The following is a 14,899-nucleotide window of genomic DNA, read 5'->3' as shown; positions in this document are numbered from 1 at the left end:
GTGGGGTTTGTGCAGATAATACGCTCGGCATCTTGATTAGGAGCTACAGAACATACAGTTCTTGAAAGCGCAAAAGCTCGTTTCGTGGTGTAGTTCCCATAAACATAAATTTTAGGGTGTACTAAGGTTATGGTATTGCCCTTGATGACCTGATGGTAAGGAATAGTCAACAGACAATCCTAAGAAAAGGAGAGTACAAAACGGCAAAAAAACTGTTTATGAGAACTGCTTCACTTAAACAGATTCCTAGAACCTATGCATAAAATTACATTCTTTAATGCAGACTGGCAAACACTTTCAATACTTTAGGCACTTAAAGTATTGGTTGTCTGATCTCACACAGCAGTTAAGGTGGAAATAAGCCGTGTTACTTTCTTGTAAGCTATTTGCTATGTCTAGGTATTTAAAATGGTGAAAAATGCTTTATTTATTAAATAGGAGTAATAAACATTAGAAAAATAGTATTTGTGTGGACTGTAGTGGCCTATGATGCTGTGACTGACTTGAGCCTTTGGGGGGTGTGTGAAGCTTGCTGAAAGGCAAGGCATTGCTTGTGTTCTCTAAGTCGTCTTCTGGTGTGTTGGGAAATAAGCCTGCTAAATGAAATTTTTTGATGAAATTTTTCACTCTGAGGGTGGTGAGCCCCTGGCGCAGGTTGCCCCGAGAAGCTGTGGCTGCCCCATCCCTGGAGGTGTTCAAGGCCGGGCTGGACGTGGCCTTGGGCAACCTGGGCTGGTGGGAGGTGTCCCTGCCCATGGCAGGGGGGTTGGTACAGGATGATCTTCCAGGTCCCTTCCAACCCAAACCATTCTGTGATTCTATGATTGGTCTTCTGTGTGTGAAGAGATTTGTACTCTTCCAATCACAAAATACCAATCACAAAATACTAATCACAATCGAACACCTTTCTTAAAAGATTATTTCTATTTGGAAATGAGCTAACCAAACGCAAATGGCTGCGTACAAAGGAGTGAGGTATGATCTGGGTCAACCCTGCACGCTTCTTCAAACATGCTTCACTTAGTGAGAGCAATGTTGCGGCACCGGGAGAGTCATAAAACATTTAAAAACTTGTAAAAAACCGAAAATACTTTAGAAAATGTAATTCATTAGCTGAATTTTGACTTCAGTTTTTAAGAGGCTGGTTGGCTGGAGTTGTGGAGTATTCTTCAGTACATACTGGGAGAGGGTGTCCTGGAAGAAGTCAGTGACGGAAGCTTTTAAATCTTAACCTTCTCAGGAAGGGAGTATGTGTCTTTTTTAAAGTTTACTTAAACATCTGAATAATTTCACCTTAAATGCTTCTTTTTTTTTTTTTTTTCTTTCCCATCAGATTTCCTTTATATCCAAAAGGAGGGGAGAAGCTGCAGTTTGAATATGGAGTATATCTTCTCAACAAAAATATTGCACAGGTTGGTACATTGAGTTGTGTGTGGTTTTGGGGTTTTTTTATGAGCATCTGTGATCTGCTCAGTGTCACTATGGCATGAGTGTGCCTCTACTGTCTTGTGATGGTGTTCGCTGTGGCGAACATCTTGAGAGCTCATGGAGGCGTTCTTCAAATCATTGTCTTAACTTCCCTTACTGCTTTGTGCTCGAGACTTTCTCTTGTGGTGCTTGGAGAAAGACTTGCCAGCTAATAATGAATCTTTGCCATTTTAAATAAATACTATGAGTCTGTACACCTCGTTTTGAAAATTGTAAATGTTTTCTGGTGTTTTTTTTTATTCTGTCATACTTGAAGATCCATTTGTGTCATTCTCATTGCTGCTTTAATTTTGCTGTATTATTACTTTAACTGGCATCGTACTCCTATACTTATGAAGAGAAAACACAACAAGCTGGAAAACCTAGTCTTGCCGATGCATGACTTTAGATATTTATATTTTTTTTTAAAAGTAGTCCTCTAATCATCCTTACTTCTTTGCTCTTAATGTATTTTAAAAATCATCTTTTGGCAAATGCATGAGAGTTCACAAGTTTACAATGAGATGATACTAGTACCTGCTGCGAACTCATTTCGTATGGAAATCAGAAAACATTCAAAAAGCTGGTCTGAAAGGGACCTGGGGAGAACATTTAGACTGTTGCCTGATCCCAGGGCAGGGTCAGCTGCTCTTACACCATCCCTGGTAGATGTTTGTATAACCTTCCCTGAAGGAAAGCCTGTGATGTGAGTAGTCTCTTCCCGTGGTTGGCTGTTGTTAGCCATTAAAGTCTCTTCTGACATCCAATCCCCGTCTGTCTTGCTTCTATTTAACCACATAATCACTTATTATAATAATCTGTTCATTTCATTCTCTTCCTATTTGCAAACCTTTATGCATTGAAAGACAACTTATCCTTTCTAAAGTGTTATCTCATGGGTTATGTCACTTCTGAGTGTTCTTGTCGTCTCCTATTCTCCGTCTGAATCCACATCTTTATTGAAGTGCAGTGCCCACAGCTGGATACACTGTGCAGCTGTTCCCTTCAAAACAGTGAGTAGGATGGGAGAAATGGTTCACAGGTTTTGTCAGTTTTGTTCAGTTTGTTATGTTCTGATAGTTTTGTACAGCCTGACGTGGTGAACTTCATGATTCAGTGCAACCTGCAGCCTCAGGTCTCTTCTGCACAGCAACAAATTAGTCCATGAAATGCTGAATTTGTGCAGGTCACTCGTTTAATTCATGTTTTACTGCTGTACTTCAGATGCCCCTTTTTCTTCTTAATCATGTCTCTGATTTGGTGACGTAACTCTAGAAGATGGAGTAAGGTAGGTTGAGAACTCAATCTCAGCTTTGTGCTGTCTGCATGTGAGCCTATTCTCTGTCCTGGTCACCTAATTACAATACTGAATAGAACTGGGGTAAAGCCTAGACCCAGGTGGAACCCCGCTTCACTAGCACTTCCATTTTACAGCAGTGAACCCTTGTTTAACTACACCTAAAGAGTACTTACTAGCTCTGTACTCATTCATACTTCATCAATATCCCATTTCCCCGGCATGCTTGCGAGCGTATTACACCATAAAGTGCCAAGAGATTTATTTAAATTCCAACAGAAATATGACATTTCAGTTTCTAACCTATTTGTGAGGCTCGAAATTAGAATGGTCTGACAGTTTTATTCTTGAAAAAACTGATCTTTTCTATGCTTAGTTTCTACTTGTTTGTGTTTCCAGTTCTCTCTTCCACCACTTTTTCCCCATTCCCTACCCCAAATTGAAGTAAAGCTTCTGGGTCTTTCTGCGTTGTTTGTTTTTTAAGCTTGGATTGCATTTACCATTTTCCAGACTTCTGGTGTCTTGCCCGTGCTTAGTGTATTTTGGAAGATAACCTCCAACGGCTCTGAAATTACTTAAAGGCTAAAATATCTTAAGATGAAGTTAATCAAGTCCTGCTAATCTTGGAAATTCACTTAACCAAGCTGTTAATATAACTTAGACTGTGACTCTTTGTTGCTGGGATTAATAATGGCAGCCAGCTGTTCACACTTGAATTTCATAGGGAAGACTAGTGAAAGGGATTAAATACTCTTTCCTTCAAATGCTTTGATAGCTTTCTCTCTCCATTGCTATCAAATCAATGCTTTCCTTAATCTCTACTAATGTAAATACATTAGTTCATTCTGTAACTTGTGAGTCGTGATGCCGCTTGCTTTCTTTTTCAGCCTTTCATGTTTTTCCTCCTAATTTGGAGTTTGCCGTTCAGTTACGTGATGCGAAGGCTCTGTGCTTCTTTCTGGATTGAGGGTATGAACTCTTCATTGAGCCCAAGTTGGTAGTCTTTCCAGTCCTTACAGTTAGTTGGAACTTCTCCCTGTAGTATTTTTTTTATAGGAACTGTCACCACTTCACTTGTTTTCCTGTTTTTCCTCTTTTGACTTGTCATCTTCAAGTTGTTACCGCTGTTGGACTTACTGAAATATCTCGTTCTGATTTTGTTCTTGCCCTATTTCAAAATGACTATGAACAGTTGAACACATGGTCACTCACCCATGTTGCCTTCCAAGTCCTTGCAGTTGGTTTCTGAAATCACTGGCATGTCTTTAAACTCATAAAAGTAAATGAAGACTTTAAGTACATATTTGTATAAAAAAGTTTCCAAATTTACATGAGGTCACCGGTGGTGGTACAGGCTAGAAAAGTCAGTGGCCAAACTTTGAAGTGCTTTGTATAACACCAGTGGTTCACATGTTAATGCTTGAGATTGTATGCTGTTGAACATAAAAACATGATAAATGGGAATTTGGGGTGGGCTTCTACTACTTATTTAATCAGGAAAGTGTTACTGAAGTCCATATAAACTGTTGTAGTCACCTTTGTTTTGATATCCTTGGTCAAATATCGCAGCTTTTTATAGTTCTGCCAGGGCGAAATGCCATTGTGAAAGCGGAACAGGTAGATAACACAGAGAAATACATCACAAAACTTCTGTACTCGGGGTCTGACTTGATCTAAAAACCTGTGATTGTTTGGATCCTTTGTGCATTCCTTTGGAGGTTGGAACTGTTGAATTTAAGTAGCTTTTAGAAGATCTTAAGGCTGCTTCGAGAGAAGATTCCAGATATGCTTAGTTCATGTGAATGTGGGAAAATAGTTAAGTTTGGATGAAGAAAGAGCAGCTGCCTCTTTCTTATCTCTAGACCATCCCAACCTGTGAGGGAATCCTTTTAAGGACCAAAGGTGTTGGCCTTAATTCAGAGAACCAGTCCTGCAAATTATTCTGTCATTGATTAGTGCGGTGGTGTTGCTTAATTCCCTCTGGCTGCTGTGGGAAGATTGGAGGTGCCTGGGAGGAACAGTGCTGACTCTACTGGAGTGTTAAGGGAAGAGCTTGGGTCTCCATCGCCTCACTCGAATCGTTCATACAAGTCTTGATCACTGTGGGTAAGAAACAAAGAGCCCAGAAAAACTTGTATCAACTTAAAGAAATACTTGACAGGATTTGTATAAGCTTTCCTGGTTTTGCCGATTTATTTTTATTTTTATCCTTTCACAATTACCTGGAGTTCTGGCAACAAGGAGAAACGTGAGTTGGGGCAGAAGTGAGACTGGGTTGATATTAAGTAAAATTACTGAAATAAAAACTCTTCTAGAGATAAAGTGGTACTGTTTTGTAAAACAGCAGGATAATAACAATGAAAACCACATCTCGCACTCGGGAGAATTCAGCTGGAATTAGAAGCAGCTCAGTGCTAGCTTGGTAGAGCATTTATTTGGAGAAACTTGCTTTGCTGTTACATTCCAAAGTCAAAACAATGTGTGTTAATTCTGAGAGTTCATAATAACTTCCATCTGTACGTGAGCACAAATTGTTTCAATCCCCATATTTTCTATTTGTAATATTGAATCCCTCACGAAGTTCACCGAGTAGCTTTTTATGTTGGATAATATTAGGTAAGACTATAAATTTCCAGTTTGACTCTAACGAACATACAAATGTGTTCTTTTTCTTTTTTTCTTTCAAAGGGAAATTAGGGACTTATGTCTGACAGTATCAACAACAAAAAAAGTCACTGTTGTTCCAGAGCATTGTCAAAGGTAAAGCACAATAAAGCTGCTAAAAATGGGAGTGAATTGCTCAGCTCTCAAAAGCGATAGGCACCAGGAGATGGTTCGGTAGGGAGCTGGCCCCACAAACTCTGCAGCTGTGAAGTTATGGATGTGTGTGGACTATCTAAGGAAGATGAGGCTTTAGTAGGAGAAAGGAATGAACTCTTGCATTGGTTTTCACGGTAGAGGAGTTGAAATTACGCTGGGGAAAACCTCCTGTTACCGTGGATGAATATTAGAAACTCACTGAAGTGCTGTGAGGTTGGTTGTGGGCGGTAAGCAAACGTGGCCTTGGTGAGCTACCATCTCTTGGAGAGTTCTCGTCACTCTGTAACGCGTGTGGCACAGCTCAGCTAGGACACGAGCATGGACCTTGCTAAGCTCAGCTCCCACAAATCCTTGAGCGGTGGTCTTGGTGCTCCAGGTTTTTTCCCCTCAGTGCTTTACGTTTATGGTTTTTTTTAACCTTAGAGTGTGTTGGGAGGAGAGTGCAGTGGCCTTGGGTTGCCAATCTCAGGCCTGTAGAAAGAAAGAAGTTTTATTGCTGCTTTACTGGTTGTTTCGCTTTCTCTCTCCTTCATTCCCAGAGCCTTGATTGCTTGGGCCTGACTTCAGGGTAGGTTCTTCATTCCATATGAAGAGATGATCTTATTTTAGTCACCATCCGTCTTGAGGTGAGTCCTTAGTTAGCATGCACGATGTCACAACCGGAGAATACCTGGCCCAAAGTTGTGTGCAAGATGATAATACAAGGTTTCATAGAATCTCCTAGATTGGAAAAGACCTGTAAGATCATTAACCTACCACTGCCAAGCCCACCACTAAACCATGTCCCTGTGCGCTATATCTACACGACCCTTAAATACCTCCAGGGATGGGGACTCCACCACTGCCCTGGGTAAAACGTTCCAATGCCTGATGACCCTTTCAGTAAAGAAATTCTTCCTGATATCCAATCTAAACTTCCCTTGGTGCAAATTGAAGCCATTTCCTCTTGTTCTATCACCTGTTACTTGGCAGAACAGGTCGACGCCCACCTCTCTACAACCTCCTTTCAGATAGTTGTAGAGTTTCTTTCCTGTACTGGTCATTATTTCTAACCCATGCATGTACGATGTATAGCCATTGAAGACAACATCACCATCTGATTCCTGAAACTTCCAATTCCTTTAGGTATTCAAGAGGTTGTCTCTTGCATGATACTTGACAGGTGATATTCCTTGTCCAGTTGTGAGATTGCTTGGAGAGGAAACAATGGCGTTATAGCTGTGGAGTTAGTTTCTTCTGGTCCTGGTCAGGAGGGAATTTACTGTACTACTTTCTTGCACAGGACAATCAACTTACTTGCAACTCTGACCATAAAATTATGGTTTGGCTTTTTGGTCAGCCACTGAAAGGGGTGGAAGTTAATTTGTCTCTTCATCTTTGGGTTTCTTATTCTGAGTCTGAGCCCAGCTTTGCCGTAGAACCGTAGGCTGGAACTGTGATCACTGCGAGACCCCTTTTAGTCTTGGTGCTGCTGTGACCTTGGTCACTAACTCCATCCGACTTTAGTGGACGTGGCCTCAGAAATGGTGGTGTTCTGTCCTTGTCTAAACTACTGGCTCTTGAAAGAAGCCTTGCAAAACTGGGTATCATATGAATTTGAACTGTCTACAACTCTTTAACTCCCTAGGGCCAAGCTAAGGAGTGATTGTATCTAGTCTCAGCCCAGTTCATCACTGGTGTTTGTTGGGGAGGCTCTGTGGTTGGTGGCAGTGAGATCATACCTTCCCAGGCATCACTTCCAGGTTTTGTGAAATCATTTGGATTTGTTATACTGCAGGAGTTAAGGTTTTACTTCTGTTTGGGCTGAATGCGTGCACGTGATGGCCCCACAAGTCAAGGCTTCTTGTCCGATCCAGCCTTGATTTGTTTTGTCAGACAGCTATTGAGTGAGACTCCTATTCACGTTGGCATGATTTGCTCAGCTCGGGCCAAAGCATAGTTCTGCTTTCATCTGACGGTCATTAGCAACGGATGAACTTTGCTATTTGACACGAAATAAAATCACTCAAACAATCTGTTGTCAGCTCCCCCAAGGATGTTTGTTTTCACGTCAATGCAATACAGATCCAAGCAAGTAACTTGTGTCTGACCCTCCTTCCGTGTGTCCAGAGTCTCTGTGTCCACATGGTGGCAGACGACATTTACATCCTTTATGTAACCTGATGGAGATGTTGATCAGCCAATGCTGCTCTCCCAGGAGCGGTGCTTTTTTGTTCAGTTGCTTGTCTAATGCACGAGGTAAGTAACATTCACAGAAGCACACAATAAAAGCAAAGTACATCTCGAATATATTTTAGTTGCAGTCAAACTGATATCTTTCTAATAGCTGCATGGAATAAAAGTTGAATGCTTATGTGCTAGTGCCATACATAAGAAACTGAACTGAAATTCAGCTCTTAAATGTGAAATGAGGCAAGATGTCCAGTTCCTGGCTCTATTAGGCTATCTAACATGTAAGAAAATCAACTTTATAATAGAAACTATTAAACTTTTCCATGGGAAGTTGAACGGCAGAAATGTTAGGACTTGAAATTTGTTTTGGCAATAAACACTACGCGCAGAAGTGTCTTTAAGAGTTCTGCGGGTATCGGTGTGGATGCAGTGGTTATGACCCTTTGAGTGTAAGATACTGTGACTTGCACACTACATCTTTTATGAGGCCCCTAAACTAAGATCATAAAACGTACAGTTCAGAAAGAATGCACTGTCTGAATTTGTGGCCAATTTAACTGCAGAGGGAAAAGTGTTCTTGAAAGAGCGCAGGTTGAAGCCAGAGCCGAGTCCTCATCTTGTAAAGTGCCAAGCATTCATTTTTAATGTTAAGAGGAAGGGTCTGCACCTGAAAAACCACAAAGTACCTTCTCCAGCTGCATAGAGCCAAAAGCTTTTAGGAGAAGTTTCATTCCTGAAAGTCTCCTAGGGTAGCAATGGGCTGATACTTAGCCAGATCATTTAGAACTGGGGAATTTACATATGTTTTTTTGCAAACTTGTTGGAAGGCTTTCTTTTTTTCCTTTCCTATCGCCCATGCCAAGATAAAATAGGTTGAAATGAGACTGGATTAGCTGTAACAACAGTCACCCTTTCATTCAGATCAAAGCCTGCCTGTCCCTGCCCGGAGGCAATCTTGTTCTGATCAGCAAAGGCCAAGGTTAATTTTCGGAGGAGCCGAACTTGGGCTCTCCAACCTGCATCCATCACCCCACCTGCAGCTTGAGCCCAGGCAGCGCTGGAGGATCTGCTTCTCACTCTGGTTGCAGTGAGCAGACGAGGTGGGGTGAACCGTCTCCCACATCATCCTCACAGGCAAGCTTAGGAAGTGTGGGTTAGGTGACTGGACAGTGGGGTGGATTGAAAACTGGCTGACAGGTAGAGCTCAGAGGGTTGTGGTTAGTGGTGCAGAGTCTAGTTGGAGGTCTGTGATGAGTGGTGTTCCCCACGGGTCAGTACTGGGTCCAGTCCTGTTCAACATATTCATCAATGACCTGGATGAAGGGATAGAGTATGCCATCAGCAAGTTTGCTGATGACACGAAACTGGGAGGAGTGGCTGACACGCCAGAAGGCTGTGCTGCTTTACAGCGTGACCTGGACAGGCTGGAGAGTTGGGCAGAGAGAAACCTCATGAAATTCAACAAGGGTAAGTGTAGGGTACTGCACCTGGGGAGGAATAACCCCATGCACCAGTACAGGTTGGGGGCTGACCTCCTGGAGAGCAGCTCTGTGGAAAGGGACCTGGGAGTCCTGGTGGACAACAGGATGACCATGAGCCAGCAATGTGCCCTGGCGGCCAAGAAGGCGAATGGCATCCTGGGGTGCATCAAGAAGAGTGTGGCCAGCAGGTCGAGGGAGGTCATCCTCCCCCTCTACTCTGCCCTGGTGAGACCGCATCTGGAGCACTGTGTCCAGTTCTGGGCTCCCCAGTTCAAGAAGGACAGGGAACTGCTGGAGAGGGTCCAGCAAAGGGCTACAAAGATGATGAGGGGACTGGAGCACCTTTGTTATGAGGAAAGACTGAGGGACGTGGGGCTTTTCAGTCTGGAGAAGAGAAGACTGAGGGGGGATCTCATCAATGCTTATAAATCCTTCAAGGGAGGATGCCAGGGGGATGGGAACAGTCTGTTTCCAGTGGTGCCCAGTGACAGGACAAGAGGGAACGGGCACAAACGTGACCATAGGCAGTTCCATCTGAACCTGAGGAGGGCCTTCTCTGCTGTGAGGGCGGCAGAGCAGTGGCACAGGCTGCCCAGAGAGGTGGTGGAGTCTCCGTTCTGGAGCCATTCCAAACCCGCCTGGACGCTGTCCTGTGCCACTGCTGGAGGTGCCCCTGCTCTGGCGGGGGGTGGGATGGGGGAGCTCCAGAGGTCCCTTCCAACCCTCACCAGTCTGTGATTCTGTGAACTTGCTGGATGGAAAAGTAGAGGTGGCACCACCACAGTCACTTCTCTGAAATAATTCTTGGAACCGCTGCTCCCCCGGAAGCATGCTCTGTGTGTTAGATCACTTGTGTACTATGTAGCTGTCATCGTCTCCGTGCGGTAACTCATCAGACCACTAAGGTGGTTTGTTTTGTTTTTTTTTAAAAAAAAGAAGTGTATGTGTTTAAAATAGAACCAAAATTTAGTAATCAAAAGGAAAATGGATTCCTGATATAGTTAAGCTGACATAAACACATCTGATTTGCCAATTTAAACTGCTTCACAGTATATATAAGCGTTTTGAAATTGGAAGAGATAGGAAAGTGGGGTGTGTTAGCAAGCCGTGGCACAATGTGTTAGTGTAGGAAAAAGATGTAGTGTATAACTTTTCCTAACAAGCAGGGTGTGCGCTCTGGAGACAAAGCTTGACTTTCAGATCTAAAGTGTTAACACCTGTGGAACTCGTGGACCTCATTTGCCATCCTGTCCCTTCCTTCAGGAGCCCTCTCACTTTCAGCCATGTCGCTGTCTCTTTATGGGGTGAAAAAAGAAAAATGCTAAAATGCATATCGTTTCCCGAAACCTTGCTTTAATCCATAAAAATTGCTCTTATCTGTCATTAGCAAGTGACAAGCTGTGACTTCTTTTTATTTTTTTTGCTGAGGTTCTGTATTTTCACTTCTCCATCCACCCACGTCCTTTGTTCTTCAGTTGTATAGTTTGATACGTACATTTTGTGCTCCGTGAGGCAGCGTTTGTCTTGTACTTCTGTGCATAGGATTTGGCACATCAGTGCACAAATTCTGTTTTGAACGTTTGGGGTATGACAGCTGTTTAATCATCCATAAATGCCTTTCAGGTTTATTATATGCTGTGGTTGAATTTTAGAGCGAGTTGTTCTCTAACAAAAGGGATAAAAGTGTCTGATATGTACTGGTTCACTTATGTTTTGATCAGTCCAGAATGCTTGAAAGTATTTTTTCAAGAGACTTGAAATACTAAAAGGGGGATATTGTGTCTTTCTTTGCTGGCCTTGTGCTTTAACTCATGTGAATATTTCTCCAGCTAATATTGCGTAAATGGAAAAAAAAAAAAAACCTCAAAGCTCCATTTCGATTTAGCAAATGTAAGTTGCTAGTTGTTTTTCAGGAAGGCCATTCCTGAACAGATCTTGGTTTAATGCTCCCTGACCTCAGCTTTTAAGTTTGAAGTATGGTCCATCACATGAGAAATGATTTCCAGCATTGGGCTGGTTTAGGTGCTGTTTGGTGCTCACTGAATGACGGTGTTGTCCTGATAACCTGTGTAAGACACGTGTCCTAAACTATTGATTCTACACTCCTTGAGTGAGAGGTCTTCACATTTGATGTAAAAGCTGATCTTTTTCAGAAGTCAATCTCCTTTGCCCCCTAGAATTAGCTTAACGGATACCTGGGAAGCAGTTCAGCTTATGTGAAACACAGGGCTGGGACCTGAGAATCCCCAAATTCTTTCTCCATTTAGTCTCTGTGCCATGAGGGGAATCACTTACTCTTTCTCTTTGAGTAATGCTTTCTCGAAGCAAGAGCCTTTTTTTTTGTTTTGTTTTGTTTTTCTTTCTCACTTGAAGGAGCTGGTTTCACAAACCTGGATGAATGCTTTAGAAAAACTGCCAAAACCTCAATTTTACCCATTTTGAAACAAGGGCTTTCCCAACATAGAATAAAAGAACAAATAGCTGAAAGACTTCATGTTTGCAATACAGAATGAAGTGCTGTTTGTGCTCACTGAAACAATTCTGCAGGTTCCTTTCCTGCAACATTTCAAGGTACAAGGTAAAGCTGGACCGAAGTCAGATGGGAAAATTGCCTGGTTTTGGAGAGGATTTATCAAAATATGAAGATAACGAATAAATGGAGGATGAGTAGGACCATATGCAAATTTCCAAAAACTTATTTGGAAACTTTATTATATTGCTCAGAACTGTCATTGAGCACTTATAGAATCATAGAATGGTTTGGGTTGGAAGGGGCCTTGAGGATCATCTAGTTCCAACCCTCCTGCCACGAGCAGGGACACCTCCCACCAGCCGAGGTTGCTCCAAGCCCCGTCCAACCTGGCCTTGAACACCTTCAGCACCAGGGAGGGGGCAGCCACAGCTTCTCTGGGCAACAGTAGAACCACAGAATAGTTGAGGTTGGAAGGGACCTTTAAAAACCATCTAGTCTAACCCCCTTTAATGGGCAAGGACATCTTCAACTAGAGCAGATTGCACAGAGCAGCATCCAACCTTACCTGGAATGTTTCCAGAGATGGGACATCTCCCATCTCTCTGGGCAACCTGGGCCAGTGTCTCACCACCCTCAGCATAAAAAAAACTTGTTCCTTAGATCAAATCTGAAACCTCATCACTAGCAGAGAGAAGGACAGTGGCTTGGGTGTGGATGTTCCTCTGCCACCCGAGCTGATGCGAAAGCCCCCGTGTGGCCGTGCAGCCTTCCAGCCTGGCTGCTGAGTTTGGTCTCTGTGTCATAGTCACTCTGATTTCCAACCAGGACAAGGTGGGTGAGTTCTCTACCCACCCGTACCCTCCAGAGGCTTCTGCCCTTTTGGTGTGTGTAGGTAAAAAAAAAAAACAAAAACAAGCTTTAGAAGTTCTCGTGCACTGCAAAATTACGCTTGGGGAGCTAAACGTGTAAAGAGAACATCACGTTTGAGATGTAGGTACAAAATGTTACTTGTCTTTCTCCTCCTGGCTTCTGCACATCTGACCTTTTGTTCTGGGCCTGATGTAATGATTTTTAATACAAAAGCTCAGGATGAATGAGATCATAGGAAGTAAGTGTGCCCGTGTCTTATAATCCAATAAACATCGCTTTGTGATACCGAGGTGTTTTAAGAAGTTCTGACCTGAACCTGGAAAGGTTGTGTTGTAGAGTTTCATCTCATCAAGCTCTAACGCAGCAAGACTACAGTCGAAGAATAAACGTGGTTTTAGTTATTTGAGTGCTTCACTGGGGAAGAGGGGAAGCTTTGCTGAGGCCAGGAACTGCTCTATCTTCTAAATTGCCTTTTTTTTTTTTTTTTCTTCTTTGTAACGTTCTTTCTGTAAAATGGTCATGGTATATGAGAGGCACCTTTATGGGCAAGGGGGCTCATATACGTTATTTTTATAACGAGCCCAATAACCACCGAATTTTACAGGAATGGTTTACTTATGTAAGTGGCTGTTTCCCCCAGCCTGTCTTTGACGATGGTTTCCCATATCCTAACTGGGACACCGGGCTTGAACCGTGAAGGCGAATGTTTGAGACCTCTCTGGAGGGGTGTTGTGTTTACTCTCAGGAAGGGCTTCATGAATACGAGCGAGAGAGTCCTGGAGGGAACGTGGCTTTTGGCTCATCTAAATGTTTAGTTCTACAGTGTGTTGTGCATGTACTCAAACACGTACTCCGATTTCCTTATTTTCTTGTGGTCTATCTCCAATAAACACTATTGCCGTGAAACCAAAATCCGGTATTAAATATTGCCTATTATCGCATTTCAGTTTTAAAAAATTAGAAGAAAAACTGCTTCATAAATGTTTGGCAAGTCGCTGAGTGTTTGCATCCAGGCTGCTGCTGGGTTTGAATAATGATCAGACTTTGTGTTTTGGTGGATGTGAGGGGAAGAAGCAGCTTAAGTGAATTCTAAGGCAAATCAAAGAATGTAGAAGGGAATTCGATCTGTTATCGGATGAGAACGTAGTTTCCCTGGTCACTGCTGAATCCCTCCTGTACTTAAAGTTTGTGCATGAATTTCCCCTGCCTTTCGGGTGGAAGTGAATTAAAATTCTCCAGGCTTCCTGGGTGAGAAAAAGTTATCATATGGATTTGGTGCTATTCGTAAGAACTGAACGAGTTAAAGCTCCACGCCAACCGAACGCGTGCAGACTCTGAGCCGTAACAGAGAGATCACCGTTTCAGAACTGAAACATTGACTGTCTTGGACTTTGCAGCATCCCGACTGTTAGTCATTGCTGGTATGGATCAAAGTGAAAGAAGAGGAAAGTATCATATGGATAGCAGCCTCTACCTTGGAAATGACGGGGAAATCAGGCTAGTTTAGACTACACTCGTTTTAAAAAAAAAATAACAGCGTGATTGTAAGCAGCCTTTGAAGGAATGGCGTAAAACAGTATCGTTCTCTCCCGTACTGCTTTGAATGGCTGTTTGTGTGCCTTATTTGTTACAGTTAAATCAAAATCGTGATGGGACTCCTTTAAGATGGTTTTAATGAAGGCTTTTTTTAAGGCACGCTGGGTCAGCTTGAGGAACTTTAAAGCATGTGCCCAGTGGATTAATGAAGGACATGGGTCTTCAAGGCTGTTGCTGTAACTTGTTTTTCTTGTTAGTTCAGTGCTCTTAAAAGAATTGCAAAGTAAACAACTGCTTTTCAAAGTGGACCTCCAAACAGCCTGAAAATACACTTGGGAGAGGGAGGCAGGCATTGGCATAGCAAGATACAAGTCAGCATTTCCTCTTGTTTGGACGAGGGCTGTCACTGCTGTGGCAGTCCTCTATTTTGAGCCTTCTGAAAGCAATACTGAGGGCTGGAAGATTTGTTATAATCGTGGTGCTTGCTGTGTTGCTTTTTTTCCCCCCTCTCTGCTTCACCAACAATCTTAAGAAAACAAAACAAAACAAAAAAAGCCTCAGTTAGATTTTCTTCTAAACTGCGCTAGATACATCACTCAGAATCACAGACTGGTCAATGTTGGAAGGGCCCTCTGGAGCTCCCCCAGTGCCACCCCCTGCCAGAGCAGGGGCACCTCCAGCAGTGGCACAGGACGGCGTCCAGGCGGGTTTGGAATGGCTCCAGAGGGGGAGACTCCCCCACCTCTCTGGGCAGCCTGTGCCACTGCTCTGCCACCCTCACAG

General features: G+C 43.0%; 1 protein-coding gene across 1 annotated transcript in view; it reads left to right on the top strand.

The window, feature by feature from the left end:
* The window catches only part of UVRAG (UV radiation resistance associated), a 113,324-nt gene that overhangs the window by 76,700 nt on the left and 21,725 nt on the right, over positions 1-14,899 (top strand). The window contains exon 13 of the mRNA XM_009890700.1: positions 1,334-1,412. Within this exon, the coding sequence (XP_009889002.1) occupies positions 1,334-1,412 (79 nt within the window). The remainder of the gene's footprint in view (positions 1-1,333; positions 1,413-14,899) is intronic.

The sequence above is a fragment of the Charadrius vociferus genome, unplaced genomic scaffold (genome assembly GCF_000708025.1).
Source record: "Charadrius vociferus isolate BGI_N301 unplaced genomic scaffold, ASM70802v2 scaffold58, whole genome shotgun sequence".
Lineage (NCBI taxonomy): Eukaryota > Metazoa > Chordata > Aves > Charadriiformes > Charadriidae > Charadrius > Charadrius vociferus.
This window is presented reverse-complemented; position numbering and strand designations above follow the sequence as displayed.